The sequence below is a fragment of the Zonotrichia leucophrys genome, chromosome 3 (genome assembly GCF_028769735.1).
Source record: "Zonotrichia leucophrys gambelii isolate GWCS_2022_RI chromosome 3, RI_Zleu_2.0, whole genome shotgun sequence".
In the NCBI taxonomy this organism is placed as follows: domain Eukaryota; kingdom Metazoa; phylum Chordata; class Aves; order Passeriformes; family Passerellidae; genus Zonotrichia; species Zonotrichia leucophrys.
The window spans coordinates 17,214,001-17,237,453 of NC_088172.1; the positions used below are offsets into that span (position 1 = coordinate 17,214,001).

The 23,453-nt window shown below is 43.9% G+C and overlaps 2 protein-coding genes across 4 annotated transcripts in view; one reads left to right on the plus strand and one right to left on the minus strand.

The window, feature by feature from the left end:
* Nucleotides 1-413: 413 nt before the first annotated feature.
* SLC35A1 (solute carrier family 35 member A1) lies at nt 414-16,946 on the plus strand. Its single transcript, XM_064707507.1, has 8 exons — nt 414-645; nt 3,798-3,975; nt 9,113-9,272; nt 9,642-9,794; nt 11,127-11,193; nt 14,426-14,602; nt 15,000-15,134; nt 16,404-16,946. The coding sequence occupies exons 1-8, from the start codon at nt 414-416 to the stop codon at nt 16,532-16,534; spliced, it is 1,233 nt and encodes a 410-aa protein (XP_064563577.1). The 3' UTR covers nt 16,535-16,946.
* Nucleotides 16,947-18,200: 1,254 nt separating this feature from the next.
* RARS2 (arginyl-tRNA synthetase 2, mitochondrial) overlaps nt 18,201-23,453 on the minus strand; it is a 30,170-nt gene continuing 24,917 nt past the window's right edge. For all 3 annotated transcript variants that reach the window (XM_064707506.1, XM_064707504.1, XM_064707505.1), the window contains 4 exons: nt 22,582-22,677; nt 20,736-20,810; nt 19,759-19,822; nt 18,201-18,433 (listed from right to left, as the gene is read on the minus strand). In XM_064707506.1, the coding sequence (XP_064563576.1) occupies nt 18,347-18,433; nt 19,759-19,822; nt 20,736-20,810; nt 22,582-22,677 (322 nt within the window). In that variant the 3' untranslated portion in view covers nt 18,201-18,346. The remainder of the gene's footprint in view (nt 18,434-19,758; nt 19,823-20,735; nt 20,811-22,581; nt 22,678-23,453) is intronic.

The window sequence follows — 23,453 nt, forward strand, 5'->3', positions numbered from 1 at the left end:
TTTTAAATTATGAGCGGTCACCAATGATTAGACTTATTAATTAAAATATCAGTGCAATTACTAGCTGCAGCTCTTTTTTTTTTTTTCCACAGAGAAAAATCCGATCTCACTTCTTTATTATTGCTGTGATCTCTCTATATTATCATAATTTGCTTTGAGGCTTTTATGTTACAGTTCTTACCAACAAACTGGTATTTCAAGAATCCAGAAATACATTTTGTTTAAAAGTAAACCGATTACTGAAATTTCATTTTATCCTGCTTTGTTATTTTCCACTGGAGAAGGTACTGCAGTGCTGTAAAATACTGGGGAATACAACTATAACCTCCATCTCGGTTTTTCTCGCGGCAGAAGCGTGTCGGTGGCTACGAGCTTGCTCCTGGCGATGAGAAAGACGCGTGTGAGATTCCTGGATGTTTGCTGCCAGTGAAACAGCTCCGGAACGCGGCCGGGTGGAGCAGGATGCTCTCCAGGCGGGACGGAGCTCGACTCGATGGTTCGGCGCGGCCGGCGGGGCGGCCGGCGGGGCGCTCTGGGCGGCCGCGCCGCACTCTATGGTGCGATGGGAGGAGCGGCGGGGCACGGCGGGCGGCCCCGGCCCGGCGGTCCTGAAGCCTTCAGCGAGCACCATGTCGCCTCCGAAAGGTAAGGCCGGCGGTGCGGGGCGCCCGGCGGGTCCCGCGGCTCCCGGTGGGCGGCACGGCCGGAGAACGGGGGCAATTTCCACCCGCTTTCCCAAGAGGAAACGCGACCCGCGCGCAGACTCCCCCTGCCTCCCCCGTGCCAGAGGGAGTGGAACTGTCCTCCGCGCTGGGGGCTGTGGCACCGGGCGCCACCACCGCGGGAGAGAAGGGGGGGAAGGGGCTACGCGGGGCTGCGGGGTCGCGCTGGGGAGGGGCTCTCCCCGCCTGCTTTCCCGCCCTCCCGCTCTCCTCTTGCCGCCCGGGAGCTTCTCCTCGCGGTGTAGCATCGCTGCGTTCCCGGCGTGTGGGGGGCGGGTGCTCCCGGAACGGGGCTTGCCGGGTCCCCGGGACGCCTCCACCTTTAGGATCCGCCACAGTCGCGTCTCCCCCTCCACCAGTTCCCCTCTGACCGTGCCGCAGCATCTTTGGGGCTTATCCCGGGGCGCGGGCGGTCCCTGGAAACGCCGCCGCACCCAGGTGCATAGGTTGTGTTGAACATTAGGAGGAATTTCTCCACAGAAGGGATCATTAGTTGCTGGAATGGACTGCCCAGGAAGGTGGTGGAGTCACAATCCTTGGAGATGTTTAAGGAAAGACTGGATGCGGCACTTTGGGGTACAGTGTAGTTCACTTGGCGATGTCCGGTCAAAGGTCAGACTCGATGACAGGAGACGTTTTTCCCAACCTAATTTATTTCCTGATTCTCAGGGATACTGTATACAGCGAGGCCAGAGCCCACACGGTCCCGAAGCCAGAACCTCGGGCAAGCCAGGAGGGCTTAAATCCGCCAGGACGGCGCCGCCTGCCCCTCTTCCAGCTCGCCCTTGGAGGGCCTTGCCCGGGGCTCCCTAGCCCCGGCGGTGGCTTGGCGGGGCCTGGCGGGGTGATGGGCAGGAGGGTCCCGGCAGTGTGAGGGGCGGGAGGCTCTCGGCAGGGTGAGGGGCAGGAAGGTCCCAGCAGTGTGAGGGGCAGGAGGCTCCCAGCAGTGTGTGCAGGGCACCTGCCACCCCAAATAACCGGGCAGGCAGCGGGCTGTGCTCCAGTGCCAGGCTTGGCCCGGGGCTGCCTTCCAGGAGCCCTGGCAGAGCCCTCAGATCAGCCGTGGAGATGTGTGGGAGGCTCACACTTTTATCCTAAGGCTTTTGGCCCGTCTGGTCCCTTTTTGCCAGAAATAATTTCATCCAGGTGGGATTTACTGGGAAAAAAACCAAAAGCTTCTTCCAGCTTTCTTTTCTTTAGGCAGGTGTAAGTTCAGATTTACCCAGCAGAAGTTATGGGTGCCCCAGCTATGCTTCCTTCTGCTCCCCTCTCTGCACTGGTGCTGATGCAGACATGGGAGCCAGCCGAAGAAATGTCCAGGCCGAAAAGAATTACAAATACCTTTTTACATAATGCTGGAACTATCTAGTCTAGATACTAGATTTGTTATGTCTTGCTGCCTTTGGCTTATCCAAGTTTCCAAACCATTGCCAAATTGGGGCTTTTTTTTTTTTTTTAAGAGTAGTTACTAGAGGCAAGGATTAAGTTTAGCTTTAGTTTGGTGGTGCATAGACTTAAAATCTTCGTGTGTCAAATCACAGCATTAATATAATTTCTGTCAGCACTGAAACATCATTTGAAGATATGTTTTTGTAAAACCAGATGGGGTTAGTTATATTTCCTTGTTGTCCTTGTATTTCCTCCCCACAATCCAAATTTAATTTAAAAATGGGTTCCAGCTTGTAAGTCTCTTCTAAGCATTGTTAGTCCAAAAACTAATTGCCTCTACCTTTTAAAAGTGGTTACTGACGTGGATAAGATTTTTATCTATGAGGAAGTAGCTAATTTAAATGATTGGAGTGGCAGGAGGTATTAACTGTACCTTGCAGAAATGTTATGCAATTGAAGACATCTCTGGTTTGAAAGTAACATGAACCAAAGCATCGGTCGCACTGGATTCAGCAACTCGTTCCTTTATTAAATGAACAAAATTATTACAAAACTACTTATCCTCTATCTCAATCCCTAATCAGCAGAGGAATACAAATTTAGACCAATTAAAACACATTTCCTTAGGATATTTAGAAGATGACAGTGGCTCCAAAGGTGCTGCTGAGTGACCAATACCCACCAGAGAGATGCCAAGCATAACAATCTGCCAGTGCGAAAAAGGATTTTGTAGAAGCCACACATTGGCTAATGTCTCATGGTGGGCTTTGCCTTTGTGCAGAGAAATCCCATTTGGAGTTGTGTGCTGTTTTCCCAGCTGGTTCAGATGCAGGCTCAGCATTCCCTGACCTGGGAGTGCACTGGAGTGGCCTGATGGAGCTCTCAGGCCTTGGAGGAGTGTGGATGGATGAAAAACTGCCATCTTCCAGGGGACCTTGGACAGGCTAACTCCAAAATTTTGCAGGATAGTAGCTAGTCCAGGTCAAAACTGTTACAAGTATTGCTGCTGTTGTAGGAATATATCAGTGGGGAGGACAGAGGGGATAACACAAATGGTACACAGTCCTTGTGTGATTTAATTTTCTTCAAGAGCTGTAACCTTAAGCCTTTCCACAGGGATTTTTTCAAGAAAGTCCTTCAGTCCTTTGTGTGAAGAGCCATCACCATTCAGAGCAAAATCTTCTTTTACTAACTTGAGTGGAAAATAGGGCTGACAGAAGCGCTGCCTTTTTTATTAAGATTTGCTAGATTTCTTTGCTTATATTGAACTTTTCCTCTCTTTTTGCTTTTGCTAGTCTGCCAATGCTCTTTGTGTCAGAGTTCAGTATATTACACGAGGAGGAGCAGATGCCATTTCAGAGTGAGCACCTACTGTCAGCTAGAGAGCAGGAAAGCACTGAAAGAGTTTTTGATTGTTATTAGATAAATGTTAATGTATGATTAGTTTTTTCTAGAGTGAAGGATGATTACAAGGGCAAGAGAGCGTCTCATTTTGGGGTTCCTGTACAAGCTTCTTTGAGAAGGCTGTAAAATTTAACCAAATTTTTTTTTATGGAAAGTGTTTCCTAACATTGTAATTATTGTCTGCTGACACAGTGGTGTTCGATACACACCTGCAGCTGCAGAACATGCTGTTTCAGTTCTTAAATGAAAATGGGGGTCACACTGAGTCTCTCTCTGTTTCAGAAAATGTCAGCTTGCTGTTCAAGCTGTACTGCCTCACGGTGATGACCCTGGTTGCTGCCACGTACACGGTGGCACTGCGGTACACCAGGACAGTGGAGACAGAGCTCTACTTTTCAACAACAGCTGTGTGTGTCACTGAAGTTATCAAGCTGTTCCTGAGCCTGGGCATCCTGGCTAAGTAAGTGTGGGAGTGCTGATCAGTGTTTTGAAAACCAGTCCTTGCTTCTAACCTCAGATTCTCGGGTCCTGAAGTGCAGGTATGTTTGAGAATGTGGCTGGATAATGGTGCTGTGGAAGGGTAATTTAGAGCAGGTTAGAGCTTGTGAGTCCTCATCAACTGAAACTGCTTTGTATACAGCACAATATTCAGGTGTAACCTTTCTACATATTTTCTATTTTTGGAATCACTTCAGAGTGTCAGCATGGATTATCCATGATGTTTTGGTCTTTAAGATGTTGGTGTAGATGAAAGTCAGACTTTGATCATCTGCTGTGAGCCATCATCTGCTGAGTCACATAAAATTCTAACATTCCTACTAGTAAATTTTCCCAAACAATGTTACAGACAGACATTTTGCTGTCTCTAATAATCTGCAAGCCAATACTGAAAGGCTGTGATCAAAAAATAGTAGTTTCTGTAATTCCAGACTGCTTCTAAAAACTAGAGCTTTAGTCCGTGCATGAGCATCTCCAATAAGGAGGCTATCAGTCTGCTGCCTTTTCTCCTTTTCAGCTTCCTAGGAAGAATCTTTATATTCTAGGAATATAAAGATTTTTTCTATATTTTCTCTTTTTCTATTTTTTTCTATTTTCCAAAGCCCAGTTCTTGCTGCTGTGATAGGATTTGTTCTTTTAGGGTCTCTGTCTCTCTTTGTGGCTTGTGGTACATCAGAAGGCTGGCTGTTATGTGCTCATGCAGTCACATGATGTACTTCAGATTTTCATCAGCTCTTTGCCTCTTAGCACACAAATGGCATTTTACTTGCTTTAGAAGTGAGGTGATATTTGAATTTGGTGAGGCAACTGTGACAAACTACTTTTTTTCTTTAACCTTTCATTAAATGGAATGTGTTAGAAAAGGCAGATATGTCCAGTGGGGAATGTCTGTTTTTCTTTACATGCACCCTGGACACCCTGTCAGCACAAAATGCTGGCAGAAATGACTCTGCTGACACGTGGTTCTGCTGTGGCTCTCACTGTTGTGACCAATGAGGATCCCACTTCCTCTCTGACACTGAAGCAGCCCATGCTTCCCAATGGTGAGGGTAGAGAGCTCCCTCTGGGCAGCCTCACCTGTGTGGGTAATTTGTCAAATCTTGTGCACCTGGGACTCAGGCTGTTTGTAGTACACCTAGTGCAGCAGGGTCAGCAATCCCTTTTGTTAAGGGTCTGTAATATTTTGTTCATTAAATGTATGAATGGTCTTTTTTATTTGAAATAATTAAAAACTAAATGACTTTTAACTCAGAGAGAAGTCTTAGCATGTTGATGTTTTTAGAGCAGCCCAGCACAGCAAGAAGTGTCTGTAGCCCATTATTTTCTGTTTGTCAGCAGAGGATGTGTAGAATGCAAGTGTAGCCAAGGGGGCAAGCATGGGCTGAGCTTCCCTTAGCTGGTGGCAGTAACTTATGGAGCCTGTTGTTTTGTGTTGACAGATATGATGAATAATATTTCCTCCTTCATTTTGCTTTTCATAACTCTGTAGATCTGCGCTTTCATCACTGATTTATTTTCTAAGCCAGGAGCCCTAGTTTAATTTTTCTGGGATCATCATAGTACCCATCCTTAGAGCATTTCCAGCATTGTTACATCCCTTCTGAAACAGGATCCAGAGCTGCATGCTGTAGTCAGGATATGAACTGCCATGGCAGAGAATGAAGGTGTGTTCACTCTCAGCCTCAGTTCCTTTCCTAAGGGTTATGCTCATTTCTCTGAAGCTGATGCCATCCTTGAGCTGGTGCCATCCCAGAACTACTTGCATTTTTTTGCCAGGTCTCCATAACTAGATGAGAGAGAGTTGATGAGAGGGGTGGCCATTTCTTATGGTTCTTTCTCATTCATTGACACCTGAGCCTTATTTACCAGTTAAAATGGGAAGAATCAGATTCACTGAGCTGTTTGGGGCTTTATAAGGTCTATTCTGATCTGGTCAGCTGGTGGGGTTTGTTCTCCATAGCTGAGGGAGAGATGGGCACCAGCAGACACTGTTCATCAGGCCAAGCTCCCTCTCCTTGGTAAAGTGTCTGGCATACTGATGGGTCCAGAAGTTGCCAACTTTCTAGTACCCTCCCCTTCCAGATCACTTATGAATATGCTGAACAGCATCAATTCCAGCACAGCTTCTTTCTCTGTCTCCTTTACAGCTTCTTTCAGTTTTAAATCCTAACCAATTTGTCTCACCCCAGGTAAGGTGCCTTTGTAGGTCAGTAACCAGTCCTGTTTTTTTACTGTACAGCAGCATACATTTGTGTGGGTACCTTTGCTTTTTGAAAGAGATAGCATTGGTAACTGCAGTGTACAGGGTGCTAGAGTACAACTCTCCCACTGTTCCAGCTGCCAAGTTTGTTTTCTTACACATTATTACATGATGCCTTCACTGTTTACTCTTAAGGCATCTCCTGGAGGGCACATTGAATGGATGAATGCCAAAGAATTGTCTTTCAAAGGAGAAGCTTATGATAGTTTAAGCTGTGCTAATTGTTAACTGAAGTATCCTCTCCATTTCTCATGCTTATTTAAAGTCCTGTTCACCATCTGGTAATAGCATTTGCTACGTTCTTAGCTGGTACATAACTACTTAGTCATGGATGAAGAAAAGCAGAGCTGTTTTGCAAACTCTACTTTTAACTTCAGCTTTTCTAACAAATGTGTTTTTCTGTTGCATAACTGATAGGTATTAGTATCTCTCACCTCTTCATACTTAGAAATTGGCTTTGTCAATGGGATAATGAATTTATGAAAGGAGAAATAGCTTTAAAGTGGAAGAAAATAGGTATTAGGAATAAATTCTTTAGTGTGAGGGTGGTAAATCTCTGAGACAGGCTGCCCAGAGATGTGGTGGATGCCCCAGCCCTGTAGATGTTCAAGACCAGGCTGGATGGGGCTTGGGGCACACTGGTCCAGTGGAAATTGTCCCTGCCCATGGCAGGGAGGTTGAAACAAGATGATCTTAGGGTCTCTTCCAACCTGAACCATTCTACAAAGAAAATTGATAATGTTTTAAAATTCAAACCTAGATGAACATCAAGAAAGCTGAATTCAAGCTAGATAATTGTTTATTTTCTGATTTGATCTTGCAGTGTACTTCTTTGAACCTAATTTTACATTATCAGCTGTACATGGAGGTTTGCTTTAAGTTGTTTTTTGGCCATGTACTGAATTCAACCTACAGTTAGAGATTGTTGGTAAGTGCCTGCTTCAGAAAGCACATCCACTGCACAGATGAACTGTTAGCTAGTTTAGCTTCTTGTCCTCAAAATCTAAAGGGAAGATGGTGATTATTAGGCACATGTTATTCTTCATTGCTGAGATTTTGTTTTTGAAGTCAAAGTAGACAGAAGTTACTATTGCTGCTGTGACTTTAAAAATGTGATCAACAAATTCACATGAGCATGGTCTGGAACATAAGCAGTTGAAAAATGATTTTAAATATTAGTTTTAAATTATTTTAAATATTGTTTTATAGTTTAAATATTATTTTCTTGTTTGACAGCCCACCTTAGTATCAATGAATAGAAGATGTTATTCCTCTGTGGGTTTTTTTTTTTTACTTCTTATTTTCATAGAGTAGAACCATGTCTGTGCTAAATATTTTATTTTCAGTTAGACATTTGAGATAGAAGTACTTTAGTCCAGGTGTACTTGGCAATGACCTAGTTTTCTTGTAATCTTATCTCCCAGTCCTAGACAATGTAATAAATAACTTCAGAAATTGAACAAACCAAAAAAATCTGCCCATAACATCAGTGGCTCCTAACATTTTATACATTTCTGTATCTAGTGCAATTAACCATGGTGAGCTGTAGCATGAACTCTTCCCCTTTCTTGTATTGCAGACTTCACTTTAAGTGCTATTTGTCCATGGATTTTCTTGTCACGGTTATTCCCTGTGGACAGACATGTCTGATTTTTTGTGTGTTCTTTCTGTTAACGGAAAAATGCAAAAAGAATCCCTTGCAGCTGCCTCTGCCTAACAACTGCTCTCCCTACAGGGGAAAATAAAAGAGGAAGAAGAAGTAAATGCTTGGTGCAAGTAGGGAGGAAGACAAGGAAGGAGAGAAATTTGAATGGAAGGATCATGAGAGGGTAAAGCCTGTAAATCTTCTGAGAGGAAAAGTTGAACAACTGGAGTGCAGAGTCAGTGGTTGATCAGGAAAGGAAAATATGCTGAAAGGTGGTTAAAGCTATTTATTCATATAAGTGTGCAATAGAAACACAAAGAAAATTAAATTCAAGAGCAGTACAGCTTACAAGTTGAAAGGCCTGTGAGAGGGAGCAGGAATGATTTGGGATGTTGGTATTTGTCAGTGCTAAGCAAGAGAAGATTGGAAAGGGGAGCTGTGGGAGAACTGGGAAGAGGACTGGAGCAGCAGCAACAAGTAAGCAGCAAATGTCAGATTGATGTACAAGCGATGAGGGAGTACCAGTAATGCAGAGGGCAGCTGTGAAAAGCTGAGCAGCAAACTGCAAAAGCAGCCAGCAGCACCACATTCTTCCCCATTGCCTGCTCCGTCACACGCTGAAATTCCTTGGAGGAGATGTGTGAAAGGCAAAGACAGGGACAGGCGACAGGGAGCCCCCACACACCCGCCAGCCCTCTCCATGTGTGTGCTGCTGCTGGCCCAGCCTCTCCCACAGCACAGGTGAGACTGGGAGCCCATGGCTGACTGAGGAATGAGAGGTTTTTCTAGGTAAGCAGTGTGCAAGGGTACAATCCTTTTTTGACTGTACTGTGAGGCCTAGTTTAAAGAGGATCTGGAAAATCGTAGGCATTTGACATCACACACAATCATTAATACCCAGTAAAAAAGGGGAGATGTGAACAACAGCCTACTGTTCCACTGCCTATATTGACACACTGCTACACATTGATGCATCAACTTCCTGATTCCAGAATGTTTCTCTCACCTTCAGGGCTTTCTACTTGTTGAAAACCTCACTTGTTTTTGCCAGTTAATCTTTTTTTTCTTTTATGAACAGAAAGTACAACTGATCGTGGAAGACGAATTTTCAGCCCTCCCAAGGGATTCATTGATTTGATTTCTGTTTTAAAATACCAGTTTGGGAATGCCCTCCATTATGCTAATATTTTGCAGAGAAACTGGAAGTCTGACAAGATTAATAACATCTTTAAAAGAAAATGTATTTGGAAGTCCTAAAGAACTGCTGAAATTAAGTGTTCCATCTGTGGTGTATGCTCTCCAAAACAATATGGCATTCGTGGCTCTTAGCAACTTGGATGCTGCAGTCTACCAGGTAATACAGGTTTCTGTCAGTAGCAGACCTGGAAATATATTTCTCTTTCCAGGTTTATTAGGCACATGTGTCAGGTATCTGCCTGGCATGCAGCACTCTCTTCAGCCTCAGTGTTAAAAGCGAAACTGTGCTTTGTTCTGTTCAGAGTGTTCAGAGCATACACTCTGCTGCAGAGCTCTGGCTTTCTGAGCCAAGCCACTCACTGCTATAGACACTTCAAATTCACATTGTTGTAGTTGGAGATGGATATGTAGGAAATCAATGAATATAAAAATCTGTCATTCTGTAGTTGAATTTTCTCTTTTATTTTCTTGTTTTGGAGGAATTTATAAAACCATGTCCTCTGCACTACATTCCCATCTTTTCTAGGTGACATACCAGTTGAAGATCCCTTGTACAGCTTTATGTACAGTCCTGATGCTGAGCCGTACCCTTAGTAAGTTGCAGTGGTTCTCTGTCTTCATGCTGTGTGGTGGTGTTACCCTTGTTCAGTGGGAGCCTGCTCAGGCTACAAAAGTACAGGTAAGAGTTAAAATCTTCCCTCTTTGGGTCAAGAATAAATGATCCTTGATCCTTGGCTTTCACCTTTCTGTGTACCCGTTCAGTCAGGCTTGTGGTGTTGCTCTGGTCTCACTTGTTGAAAATGCAAGGGATTGCTACAATTAGTATAAATTACCACAGCCACCATAACCTAATGCACCATCCTAGGAGTGTCTGTGTAATAGATTGTTTCCAGCAGTTGGCCTTGGTAACATTGTAATTGTTGGAACAGAGAACTTGGAATCAAAGCAGTGCAAGGAATTAGGAGCAAAACTCCAGTGCAGTGTGGGTATGTCATTTAAACACACCCTTCAGAGGCACTGACCTAATACTGTTGTAGGGAGAAACAAGTGTTTCTTAGGCCAGAGCTGCTGCTCAGCTGCATTAGTGGGAAAGGTAGGTCATGCCTCTGGGAGTGCTGCCCACAGCCAAGGGGACAGTGCCTCTGAGCCCTGTGAGAGCACCCCCAGAAAGGGAAACACCACCCAGCTACACTGAGCTGATCTGAGCGACAGCCCTAGATCAGCAAGGGCACGTGGTGCTGCAGTGAAATGCTAATAATTTTGCTTTACTTAATGAAGTAGCTCTGTGCCCTTGTTTTGGCTGGGAGAGAATGAAATTCCCTCCTAGTAGCTGGTTCAGTGCTGTGTTTTGGATTTAGTATGAGAACAATGTTGGTAACACTGGTGTTTAAATGGTGGCTCAGTAGTGCTTAACCGTGAGGCCAGGGCTCTTCAGTGTCTCCTGTTCTGCCAGTGAGGAGGGGCACAAGAAACCAGGAGGGAGCACGGCCAGGACAGCTGAGCTGAACTGGCCAAAGGGATATGCCATACTATGGAATGTTACACCCACCATGGAAAATCAGGGAATTTGGCCAGGAGGGGCTGATTGCTGCTGCAGGATGGGCTGGGCATCTGTCAGCAGGTGGTGATCAATTACTTTGTGCATCACTTAGTTTTCTTGGATTTTATATCTCTCTCTCCTTTTATTAATACTAGAATTATTAGTAATTTTTATTTTGATGTAGTTATACTTAGTTTTCTTGGGTTTTTTCTCTCTCTCTCTCTTCTTTTGGTAATACTAGAATTATTAGTAATTTTTATTTTTATTTAGTTATTAAACTGTGCTTATATCAACCTACAAAGTTTACCTTTTGTTTTAAATTCTTCTCCCCACTATAGGGCTTGGGGGGAATAAGTGAGGAGCTGGGTGCTGCTTAGTTGCTGGCTGAATTTAAACCACAGCACTCTGGAATTGATTATTGTGAATGACTGAAGTGTTGTATCCTTTTTAAAATGATGGTTGATGTTGCAGGTGGAGCAGAACCCATGGCTAGGGTTTGGAGCAATTGCTGTGGCAGTGTTTTGTTCAGGATTTGCAGGTACGGTATTATTTCTGGATGTGGGCTGTATCTAAAGGACTGGAAAACTCTCAGTGCTTGAAACTGAATATTCTTCATTTGTTAACTGTCTTCCTCTAATAGTTTATTCCCTCTGCCCATAACTGTCTTCTACTTTTGGTAATTATGGCAGAGTCATAACCTAATTACTCCCATTGTCAAGCAAATGATAGGAGCATGTACCATTGGTTTTACACAATGCAACATAGAGGGCTGGCTTGCAATTGGAAGTGTCTTTCAGTGCTGTGAATAAGACTGTAGGGAGCAGCATAATGACTCACTCCGTGCATTTAATTAATGTACATCAATTTTATAAAGTTTACTTTGCAGTGAATAGCTCCCCTTTGGTGATCACATGAAATACTTGCATGTTTTTTACAAGGGGAACTGAGCTCCTCACTCAGTTCTGTACCAGCTCAGCCCTGAAATACACATTGCCATAGTTCTGTAGGTGGAAAATGGGATGTAGAGGGAGCATGAGCAAGGCAGAGAGTTAGAGTAGTAGCAGGAAGCCTGGATAAACTCAGTGAAGGATTTTTGGTTTTGTTTATTTTTGCTTTGTTCTACAACCAGTGTCTCCTCTCAGTGTAGCTTTTTTCTCTGGCTTCTGGAGAAGGACACTAAAACTTTGGGACAAGTGAACTAGTGCTCAGAAATAAAGAAATGCAAATTACTTGTTAATTTGAAATTTGAGTCACAGGGGCATATTCCCCTGACTGTAAACTGGAGTCTTCTCCTCTCCCCTGTAAAAAACAAGGTACTATCCACCTCTAGTACTGGAAAGTCATGCAAAAATGATCTTGTGCTGTGCATAGATGCTCATTACTCATGGAAAAACATTCTGGTGGGTAGAGGAGGAGAGTGTCATTCTTATTTGGTGTCATTTCAGTTAAATAGGCACTTTGAAGCAGAAATACTAAATAAAACTATGTAGAGCTCAGTCAGCTTTTCCTGGCAGGTTATGAATTTCCTCATTTAAATAGGTGCTCCAAAGCTGCAAGACAAAATGCAGCCTTCAGAGTCTTAAAACTCCTGCTTTCCCAGATAATGTGGGCTAGCAGCTGTGCTTCCAAAGACCTGCAAATTCAGAGCACTGACAGGCTGGTGCAGGCAGCTTAGACACTCAGGGCTTTCTTCTCCTGCAAAAGGATTGCAGCTTGGGTTTCCTTGCTGACAGCTGAAGCTCTGGGGCAGCTGGGAGGGACTGACTGTGTGCTTCATCCACAGAGCTACTTGTGCCCTTGGGGCTTTACATGTTGAAAACATAAATTCTTTTCAAATTCCCTTCCTGTTCTTCCTTCCCACGCTCACATGAAGCAGTTATTTTGCCGTTAGACCTGCAGTTTCTGGGCTGACCATTTTTTACAGAGTGTTTTGTTAGTCCAGCAAAATCTAAAAAAGGTTGTGTGTGTTTGTCACTTAGGGATGGAAAAGAAACTTTTTCTTCAAATTGCTGATCCTGTGATAATTTCCAAGTATCCAGGGCCCCAGCAATGCTTTTAAAAGCATTGGAGGGATAATTTAATGGCAAATCCTTTGTGACTTAAAACAGTTCTGAGGAGTACGCTCTCCTCATCAGCCCCCATTCTTTCCTTCTTCTTGCCTAGTGGATTTGTGAAATGTGTATTCACAAATCTAGAAGCATAGTTTTATTGATTTGCCTACTGTTTTCTCAGTTTATAACATTTACTAGTATGGTTCATACTCAAGCCAAATTTCTGTTATGTTGATTACACCTCATTGTGCTCTCTGGGTCTTCTCAGGGGGCAGAAATCTCAAGATAATTTTTCTGGGTTATTTTAAAAGCTGTAGTCATTAACTGTACTAGTTTGTTGTTGTTTTTTACATTTCAAAAATTTATATTCTTATGAGATAATACAATATTTCCTTGGTTTTATACTTATTTGAACCCCTGGAGTATAAATCTGCCTTCTCATTTATTCACCATAAGTACTCACTGTATTCTATTAAATTATAAATTGCATTTTTCACTAATAAAAGAGTAGAAAGACCTTCCTTGAAGCTAATTTGGGGATTTTTGTGGGGGGGAAGGGGTGTGTGCCTAGGGCTTCTAACACACGGATCTTTGTGCCACCTTTGTTGGTTCCATATGAGTTTCTCCCATTGTATGAAGGATGGTGTGTGATACTAATCACCAATAAACTTCCAGTCAATAGGGCTCTCACCAGAAGGTCATGGAAGTCACTGGTAAGAGTCCTGCAAACTGCTTTCTTTGTTTTGAAATGTAGAGGAAATTCCAGAGCTTGGAAGAGTCCTGATTGGGTGAGCAGTGGTTAAAGAGGCAGGTGGTGAGGGCCTTGCCAAATGTCTGCCTCTTAGTCTGACAAATGCCTCCCAATCAGAATAATGAAGAAGTATTTGGGGAGTTTCAGTGATGCAAAGCATAAAAATAATGCTCTTCAGTGTAGTATCAAGAGCTAGAGCTTTAGATTCAAATGAATTCCACTTCCTCAAAACCAACCTATATTTTCAATTAGCAGAAGGCCTTGGTTTTTATTTACCCTTGTAATCCCCTGAAGCTGTGGTTTCAGAACGAGCTGCTCTCCCAAGTGCTCTGGAGCACAAAGCTCCTGAGGAGTTTTCAGTTTCAGTACTGAGGTAATACAGATCCTCCCTTTCTACCCTACCCTCTGAAAAAAATCCAACTAAAATCAATCTAAAACTTAAATCAACATAAAATTATTTTCATGGAGACTGTGGATTAAAAAGGGGTAGGGAAAGGAAAGGGTAAGGATAAACAGGAGTGAGGGAGACCTTCCCACTGAGTCAAAGCGGATCCCCTTGCTAAACTTAGCCCTGGACTTGACCAATGGCTTAGGCCTGAAGGTTTTAACTGCACTTAAACCTAACAGCCCAATTGAAACAATTTAACAAAAGATTCTATGAGAACAGTAACTCCTTATAGGGCTGAGTTAGTTACAAATCTGAAGAACTTGAGAATGTAAGAGAGGAACATTCACAGTCCCTTTGCCGTAGCATACTCGTGCTCACCCAGATGTACAAGGGTTGAGCCTTGAGGAGCGACGGCACCGACCCTGGATCCATCACTGGTGTTCAACAGTGGTCTGCCACACACAGTGACCTTGAGAGTTTGCTGGCTCCAACAGCTTGTCTGGTTTTGAAATGCAATGAACCATGAATCATTCTTCTCACTGAAATATTTTTGGGGTTTTGTTTGTTTTGTTTTTTTCAGGAGTTTATTTTGAAAAGGTGTTAAAGAGTTCAGATACTTCCTTGTGGGTGAGGAACATTCAGCTGTACTTATCTGGGATTGTGGTGAATTTATTTGTTGTGTACATGTCAGATGGAGCCAAAGTTCTTGAGAAAGGGTTTTTCTATGGCTACACATACTACGTCTGGTTTGTTGTCTGTAAGTATCTTATGGTTTTTGTCTTTGACATTGTTTTTATTCTTGAACAATGATACAACTGATTGCAGGAAGCTACAACTTCAGTATGACACACTCTTAACTGTGTTTTGAGGGATTTTATTTAAAAGTAACATTTTCTTGGAAGTTATTCACTTACCCAATTTAAAATTGTGCTGAAACAGCAGCCTAAATAATTGACTAGCAAGTAGATAATTTAAAATTAGTCATATCTTATTTACAGGATGCCATGTAGACATCCCATTCCCCTGAATGATCTATTAAATCATTAATTAGGACAATGTAGCCCAAAGTAGGAGCACACTAGTGGAGTAAAATGCATCATTTCAAGAGTAACCTACTACACCTGTACTTATGGTAACACCCTATCTGCTTGCAGTTCTGGCCAGCGTGGGTGGCCTCTACACCTCGGTGGTTGTTAAGTACACAGATAACATCATGAAAGGCTTTTCTGCAGCGGCAGCCATTGTTCTCTCTACTGTGGCATCAGTCATCCTCTTTGGCCTCCAGATAAGTAAGTGCCTTTTTGCCTTTGATTTGATGGCTGTGCATGTTCCCTGCCTGCCCAGCCTGCTGCACGCAGCTCCTACCAAAGCCAAACCTCGCCGTTTTTCTGGTTTTAGCTTCAGGTCTTCTCCAGGACTCCTGTGCACTAATGCATCATCGGTCCCTGTTGTGGTGCACAAAGGTGCCTGATGGCTCTGCTTTCAAAGGCTTTGTTCTTTCAGAGGCATCTGCAGTTTCAAACAGAAAGAACCTTTCTGGTTTAAACAGCTTTATTTTCATGCATCACTTTCTGATGCAGTTTATGAGTGATACAGCTGTTTACAGGTTATTGTTTCTTGTTGGGTTAAGTCCAGCCAGTGCCAAATTAATTCCTCAGCTATTTCTTCAAGGGCTTTACACATCCCTAATGAGTTACACCCAGTACTGCATTAACTTTTACTTTCTCCATCTGCTGTAGACACCACGAGAGAAAGTCAGAGAGCAGCTGGGGTTGTGCCTGACTGATGTGGTGAATGTCTTGGAGAGGAAACAGCAGATGGCTCTGGGCTGTTCTGCAATTTTCTCCCCAGTCAAGTCTGTGGCTGATACCGTGCCCAGCACTCCCGCTCAGTCCTTCACTGTTGAGTTGTGGGTAGTTTCCTACCTTAATCCAAAGATGGTGTGGGAAGATGGTGGGAAAACTAGCTTTTTGATACAGTATTAGTGAGACAAAACTTAAGGAAAGTTTGCATAAGGAGAAAATAATCAGTGTTTGTCTACAAGACAGCACCATAAAGCAAGGGATGAAAACATTTTAAAAACTTACTTGGGCAGTGTTTTCTTGACAGTTGACACAAATCAAACCTGGACTAATGATCTTTATTAATTAAAGCCTCATTAACAGAGTTTCTTAATAACTCTGTCTAGACATGGAAAGGCAAAAAAGTTGTTATCACAGGATACTTTATTACATCCCCTGGCTTTTTATGATTTAAGTTTATTGTAATGTAAGCCTCTACAGATGGCACCTGGGACTGCAGGAGATGCTTTACTCTTGCTTGTATGACCACCACCACCACATTCTTACTATGAGACCAACTGGAACTGCGTGGGGATTGTAAACACTCAAGAGATCCCAGTGACAGAGGATGAAGCTAAATGCTGTGACTTATCAAGTTTGCTGTCTTGTTTAGTTTTGGGTAACTTCAATGCTGTCATTCAGGTATCATAACTTACATGGCTTGCTGAAGGCTTCTTACATGGATGTATTTATTTAAACTATTTTGTCTCTTTTCAGCTGTTACCTTCTCCCTGGGTGCTCTCCTGGTGTGTATTTCTATTTACCTCTATGGATTACCTCGACAAGACACCACAAAAATTCAGCCCTCAGAGACTAAAACCTCTAAAGAGAGACTTGCTACTGTGTGATGCCCATAAAAATGGACAGATGGACAAGAGAAAAAATAGACTTTTAAAAAGACTGCTTTTTTTTTCAAAATTAGCCTTAAGCTAGTCATGAAATGGTTTAAGTTGGTAGAGTAAAAGCAGAAGGTAGTTCTGTTTTATATGAGGTGTTTCCAGTGGCTGACACTGAGGCTACACTGCAGCTGAGGAGCTGGCTGGGTATTTTATGGAAGGTATTCTTCATTCACATCGACAATGAAGAGTCTCATTTACAGGGAAAACCCAATGAAGGAACTGATCACTCAATTGTATATAATGTATATAATGGAGGGAAATTGGTTCTTTGTGTATTTGATAAACTGTCTTGCTCTTTGAGGGCAGAAATGCCTGAAAAGCTTCATAAAAAAAACTATTAAAAAAGCAACTACTGCCACCATTTTCTCTTAAGATACTTGGCAATTACAGTTTGATTAATGACAGGAAGAGTTCCTCTCCTAGGCACTAAGCACGAGATGATTCAACTCTACAGGGAATACCCTTGCTTTGAGCATCACCTACTTCAGAGTGACTACAGGTAGCCCTTCTTGTTTGGTTTAAAAAGTCAGATGAAAGACTCTGAAGCTGTGGCTTTCCTTTTACTCTTTAAGTGTTTTCTTTAATTCAGCTGTAGGTGTTAAAGGGTTCTTCTATGCTTAGTATAGGGGAAGGTTTTTACTTGTTCCTGTACCTCTGGCTTAAGTGTAAATGAAGTTTCTGTCTAGAAGATCTTTTCTCTCTCAACCTCTCTGCATACAGATGCTTGAAAAGGGCTCCTGCAATGCATGTTCACCTTTAATTTATCAGTGCCAACTGTGCAACTTCAACCTCCTTCCTCATCTTCTGAGGCCTTCCAGATATTTCAGCTCTACATTGAGGGAGAACTGACCCTGGCGCCTTTGGGCAACTTGTTGCCATTCACTGTGGAGTTTCATGCTCTTGGCTACATTTCTTTAAACAGGAATTGTTTTACTTGAAAGTGGGGCATGTAACAAACATGCCTAAATTCTCTTCCAGTGGGAGAGCATGGTCCCCTCTGCCTTTTGCCAAGTGTTCCACTACAGTGTTGCTCTTGGGAGTCAAGGCTGCCATGGTGGAAGGTATTGCCAGGCACCTGCAGGCCCTCACGGGTGCTGCCCCACCTTTCTACAGCAATGTGAGGCTGAGGGGTGCCAAGCAGCACCTGCCACATCTGCCTGTGCTGAGGGAACACTGCTTCCTGTTCCACCAGCTGGGCAGCAGTCCCTTCTTGCCAGCTTTCACATCAGTGGGTCCGAGGAAGGGCTGAGGAGCAGGGTGTGACAGCTGGCAGTTGGGCTTGGCCGAGGTTTCTGAAGGAGGAATGCAGCACAACACCCAGGCAAAGGTCTCTGCAGGGCCTGAGTAACTCCTTTTGTTACAACAGACAGAGCTTGAAGGCATTGTGCCATTAGGCCTTGGTACACAGTGGCAACCGCAGGAGTGGAGAACTTTGCTTAGGGAAGCACAGTTAATACCACTTCCTCTACTAAAAGGATGTGATATTTACATGGCAAATACACAGCAGTTCTCTTTCATGGGAAATTCCAGGTAGAGTAGTGTCTTAAATACACTGCTGCCACCAAAGGTCTGAAGAGAATGAGTGTGATAGCCTTGCCCCTGCAAATGACTGTGCCACACCTGCTGGTAGCAGGGAGAACACAAACCAGCACAGATGGAGTTTCCAGCCTGCAGCAGCAGTGACACACAGGAGAGGATCCATATTATTGTGGAAAAAATCATTTTACTACAAGATATGACTTGACATGGGATATGGCCTCGTTACATTTGATTTACAGGTGTAATGCCAAGAAGTTTCATTCCGTTGGCTAGAACTGAACGTGCTGCGTGGAAGAGACAGAGCCGTGCCTGGAAAACAAGGAAAAAAGTCATTTTAGGGTAGTGCTAGAGAACAGGGTGTGGTTCTTGGGCCAGCAGTTAGATGGCGAGGTGAGAACACCCTGTGCAGCCTGTTCCTGTGCAGCCTCAGCCCCCACTGGGATTCGGATCTACACAAAACCGGAGTACTGAGGAACACGCCAGTGCTGCAGGAATTCCCACCAGCTGTTGGCAGCCCATTGCAGTGTCAACAGAGGGACGCTTTGTCAAACAAAGGAAGGTGGAAAGGAACGCCCAGCCCAGCCCTCGAGGCAGAGCAAGCAGAGATGCATGAGCAAGAATGCAGTGACTAAAAGCTGAAAATCATTCACCAGGGGCTAGTACAGCCAGAGGACACTGCTGGAATCCCTCCCCTCGCTGTGCCTCGGTGACAGGCTGACAAGCAACTATGGGCTGCTTTGAAAATTTCACTCTCCCTCGTTCATGTCTTGGCTGTTACACAGGTGGCTGTTTGGGAAGGGCTCTATCAAGCTTGCTCCAAAAATCATAGCTCTTGAAAGCTGTCACACTGCAAGATACTTATTTTTATTTACAGGATAAGGAACTGAGGTTTTCCTTGAAGTTTGATGCAGTCAAAGGAATTAATGCCTACAGTAAAGCTCAAATACAGACTGCAGCTCCACCAATTCCACAGAATGTGTTTCCCCCACAGAACAGCTCAACACTTAAATGTGATTTCCTACCAAAATCAAATAGGTAATTCCTTTTGAAATAGATGAAAGAAAATAAGAGAGGCAGTGTAATTAATATATCATTTACTGAGTTGTTAGGGGGGTCAAACATTGCCTGGGAGATCAGTAAGAAGAATTTGCATTTATTTGGAATGGCACATTAACAGTTGTCAGCCTCTGTGCTTTAGCTAGAAAGGCAATACCGACAACTTGGGATATGTAGGTGGCAAGAGGGAGGAGACAGATTCAGTTCTCTCCTAATTCTTTATCTTCCCACATAACCACTAAAGGAAACCATCAAAAGTCAACGAGCAAGTTAAATGCTCAAATGTTTACTCTTAAAACATTTAGAAGGAAAGGTGATGACAAGGTGTTTGACTAGAGCAGTTGTCCTTAGGGAGCGTTGTGTTTTTGGAGGATCAAGCAGAGCAGCCCTTTCCGGAAGGCACAGCTGTGAACAGCAATCCCTGCCTTCCCCAAGCGGTTCCGCCCACGGGAGAGCCTGGCTGTTGGCTCCTGCGCCTGCGGGCTCGTATTCCCCCCAGTGGTGACACGGCTGGGCTGCAAAGCCCTCACGGATCCTTCCTGGGCCGCCCCCCAGCCCCCAACCCCGCTGTGCCGCACCTGTGCCACGGCGGGGGCGCTGCCTTTCACGGGCAGGGTTTTGTGTGCCACGGCTGCCAGGTGGCTGCAAGGGAAAACACGGGAGAACGGTGAGAAGGAGCAAGGCACTTGACAAACGCAGCAGCGCTGCGGGCTACAGAAAGCAGCAGAACTGGAAGAGCCACCCACAAGTGCAGCATGCCACGGGCTGATTTCCAACAGCCTCTTCACCTGGCTGAAGGAGGGCATGGTTTTCTGTGGCCCGCATGGTGCTGGTGGCATGCCCTGACAACTTCATTCTCCTAAAATAACCCCAAAACCATCTCCCTGCTTCACACATACCTTCCCACTCCCTGCCCTCTCTCCCCTCAAGAAACCCACAGAACAGTCTCAAGACGGATCTGGGAAGATCCTTGAGAGCCTATCCTATCATTCCCAAGATGCATGATTCTTTGCACAATTTTCCTTAACTTGTTAAAGCCTTCCCCATACACAGGTTCTACAGCTTCCTCCCCCAAGCCTACACCAGCATTTCATGGTGCTGTCCACTCCCTCTGGGAATCAGATCCACAGTATGACTTACACTAATAACAAGCTTTATCTCAGCCCATGAACAGTGGTTAAACACGGTTTGGATAAAATTTCCTAGCTGACATGTTGATATTGAAAGGATGTTATCAGCTAAAATCTGCTCCTTAAGATATCATTAGTCCAGCATGATTTTGGGTTCAGATACTGTGTTTCAGCCAAATGATTATTTTTTCTTAAAAGCTGTTAAGTTTGTCAGGAGGCTCCTGGCTCCAGCCTTAATCTCAACTATTTATTACATTATTTGCTATCCTACTTTATATATTTCCTGCTTCAGGGAAACTGTGCCACAAATTTGCATCTTCCCGCTATTTTCACTTTTCAAAGCAGTGCAGATGTGAGGGCTGCAGAGCCAGCTCAGGAAGACCTGTCCTCACTGGAGACACGGCCAGTATCAGCAAACACCTTACCTCAGTGTGAGGAGGTAGCTGACAATGTGCTTGGGTTGCAGATCCTGAGAAGATCTGTGCAGGACCTCATCGTACCTGTGAAGGAAGGAAAGGATTGTTTGGTGCTGAAGTGGTACAAGATGTACTCAGATAGAAGGCCCATCAAACTTGCTGAAGTCAGAACAAGCACACAACCACAGCTGTAGAATTAGCAAAACTAATCTTCTGAAGCAGACCTAAGCCATGTCATTAGCACACAACTGATTATTCCTTCCTTGTTCACATATTATTGAAGGAGATTGCTTCTGCTCCTCATCATGCAAACAGCTCAGAGAGGCAGGCTATAGCAAAGAGAACACAAGAGCTATATTTGTTCCTGGAACATTATGTCTGGTTTTACATCTCAACACTAATTGTACGTTTCTAGGAGCAAAAAACGTGTTAAATAACCAAGGAAGTCAAAATAGTCCCTTAGAGGACATTGCCTTTAATAAATGCAGCTTAGCATTTTAAGTAGATAAAAGGAATCTTGCAACATTAGAAAAAGACAAATCCTGGAATACAGAATCACCCAGAATGGTTCAAGTTGGAAAAGACCACAATGAGTGATCTGGTCCAACCTCCCTGCTCAAGCAGGGTCATCCTACATAATTTACACAATACACTTGACTTTGTAAGACAGTATTAAACAGGGCAGTAGAGGCAGTCATGACAGCTACGTTTTTTCTTCATGTGTTTTGCTTTTGTCCTTTTTCACAGCCTGCAATAAGGTACCAACACCTCCAGGGCTGAAGAGATTTCAAATTCAGAGTGGGGACTGGACTTCCTGATCTCTGCTCAGCCCCCAGGCCCATACCTGCCAGCATGTCCAAGCTGAACTGCCAGGGAATCTTCCATTCTTTAAGACAAGCTGCTGAACTGGGGAGCACACACTGATAACAACAGCTCAGCTGTCATGTAAGAGTATAAAAAAGTCCCAAGGAACAGCTCACATGTTTTCTGTGAAATACAATGGCACTGCCTAAATAAGACACTACTGGTCCTGCTGTTGCTCAGGAGAGCGTGCAGCAAACGATGGGCTGCAGGCAGGCCTCTGCAGGCTGTCACAGTTCATGGCAGGGCTCTGCAGCCCACACCTGCAGGTCAAAGGAGCCACCTGGCGCACTGGCATGACTTTTGGAAGTCCTAATTTTAGACAGATGGCCTCAGGAAGGTCTTAGTAGGGTCACAAAAGTTCTTGCTGGCACTGCACAGTGTGCAATGCAGTATACTCAGTAGGATTCTCAGTAGCAAGTCTGAAAGCTTCAGTTGTTTCTGACTCCATCACAGACTGTGCAACACTGACAACTCCCTTGTCTCCATAGTTTAATTACATCTGTGAACTAATGAAAACAGAAACTGCTCAACCTAAAGACTGAATTAATGAAGAACACCACTGTTATTAACAGGTACCAGCTGTGTGTGTTCAGTAGCTCTGAAGGACGCTGAGCCCCCAGATGTGCACACATATACTCCATGTACCTCACTGCCTCTCTCTTTCCTCACATGACAAAAACAGAACATGAGGGACCAAGCAGATCTGCAGCTAATGTTTATACAGAGCTGAGCACACTTTTGTGAAGAGAAGAAATAATTAGGAGGCTCATGTACATCAAGTATGTTCCAAATACTGCTTTTACCATCATATGGCTTCTAAAGCCATGGACATTTCAAATGCTGCAATCCATGTGGCTCAAAAGGCAAGCCATTGCCTCAAACAAGCCATTTTTTCTTACAATCATACAGCCTGTGCCCTCTCAATAGGTCAGTGGCACATCCAGATATTCATTTGAAGGGAAATGGAATTTGGAAAGAAAACTAGACAAACCTGAGAAGATGCTGAAGAACAGAGATGGCATCTGGCTCTTGCAGGCACGACACATTCACATCAGTTAGCTCTGCATTCCCATGCATCTGTTCTAAACTAAAACATAGGAATGGAAAACAAATGTTGGATGAAAACCAACTCCTAGCAATGCTGAACAGAAAAACCAAAGTAATCTGTGTTTTTAAGAAATCAGAGTAGGCTCAGCTCAATCTGAATGGAGCACTCAAACAGACTAGCTGACTTCAACCTAAGATTAAAAAAAATGAAAAACGTGTGCTGGCCATTCAATTATCAACAGGATTAGACATATGCATGGACAACAGGTCCAGAAGCTAAAAGGCCTAGGGAGGTAGACAATCCCCCACTAATGGTACCCTGGAACCACCAATACATATCAAGGGAGTACAAGAAGAAGAACAGACCAGAGAAAAGGATCAGGTTTGCAGGTTCTCCCTGAACACCATGTCCTGCTACCATTGCCTCACAACATCAACCTGCTTCACACCTTTGGTCTCACCCAGGAAGGAATTGTACATGAAAACACATATTGAGGTCTGCTCTGGCAGTTCAGTATAACTGATAAAACTGTTCAACGTGGACTCTTCTGAAACTCTTAAAAAAAAATTAATTAAACATGTCAAGTGTCTGACCTGAGTCAGCAGGAAGGGATCTCCTTTTAATCTCTGCTATCAACAGTGGGAAATAACAATGTTAAAAATAACAGTGTTAAAAAATACCCACTAGTTACTGTGAGTAGCCAAAACATCCAAGTTCTGTGATGTGGTGTGTTTTACAAGTGTGGGTATTTTGACTTTTACATCAGTTTCCTTAGTTCTAGGCAACCATTCCTCATCAGTGACACCAACCACAGA